General features: G+C 49.0%; 1 protein-coding gene across 1 annotated transcript in view; it reads right to left on the bottom strand.

Moving 5' to 3' along the window:
• Positions 1-34: 34 nt before the first annotated feature.
• Positions 35-860, bottom strand: part of DNAJC27 (DnaJ heat shock protein family (Hsp40) member C27) — a gene marked incomplete at its 3' end in the record, with an annotated part of 3200 nt that continues 2374 nt past the window's right edge. The window contains exon 3 of the mRNA XM_015616722.2: positions 35-165. Coding sequence (XP_015472208.2) covers positions 35-165 — 131 coding nt within the window. The remainder of the gene's footprint in view (positions 166-860) is intronic.

Genomic DNA, 860 nt, shown 5'->3' with positions numbered 1-860 from the left:
AGGCTGGGAATGGAGGGAATTCCCTGGGAAAAACTTGGGAGAAGAAGTTGGGAAAGGATTCCCGACTTTCCAGGGGGAATTTTGGGAATTCTGACCTCGTAGAAGAAGGGGTGTCCGGCCATGTCGAAGATGTTCACCTTGATCTCCCGATCCCGGATCTGCACCCTGGGAAAATCCCGGAATTCCGGGATGGCCCAGCCAGGAAAAAAATTCCCAGGAATTCCCAGCCCCGATCCGGGCGGGAACCGTTCCCAAATTCCAGGAAAAATGGGATTTTCCTCCGGAAAAGCTCTTGGCTGTTCCCTCTAATCCCATCCCAATTTTCCGGGAAGGAATTCTGATCCCGCCCGGCTCCGACCTCCAGGGGCTGCTCCCGGTCCCCTGTTCCCATTCCCAATCCCATTATTCCCATTCCCATTATTCCCACTATTCCCATTCCCATTATCCCCATTCCCATTATTCCCACTATTCCCATTCCCATTCTTCCCATTCCCATTATTCCCTTTCCCAATCCCATTATTTCTACTCCCATTACCATCCCATTCCCATTCCAATCCCATTATTCCCAATATTCCCAATATTCCCAATCCCAGTATTCCCACTGCTCTTCCCATTCCCATTGCATTTTTACCATCCATTCCCATTCTTCCCATCATTCCCATCCCATTCCCATCCCATTCCCATAATTCCCAATCCCAATCCCATAATTCCCAAACCCAATCTCATTATTCCTAATCCCAATCCCATTATTCCCATTCCCAATTCCCATTCCCATCCCATTCCCATTATTCCCATCCCAAATTTCATTCCCCCATTCCCCATTCCCATTATTCCCATCCCAATCCCAATTCCCAATCCCA

This window comes from Parus major, unplaced genomic scaffold (genome assembly GCF_001522545.3).
Source record: "Parus major isolate Abel unplaced genomic scaffold, Parus_major1.1 Scaffold652, whole genome shotgun sequence".
NCBI classification, from domain to species: domain Eukaryota; kingdom Metazoa; phylum Chordata; class Aves; order Passeriformes; family Paridae; genus Parus; species Parus major.
Note: the sequence above shows the minus strand (reverse complement) of the source record. Positions and strands in the feature narration are given on the sequence as shown.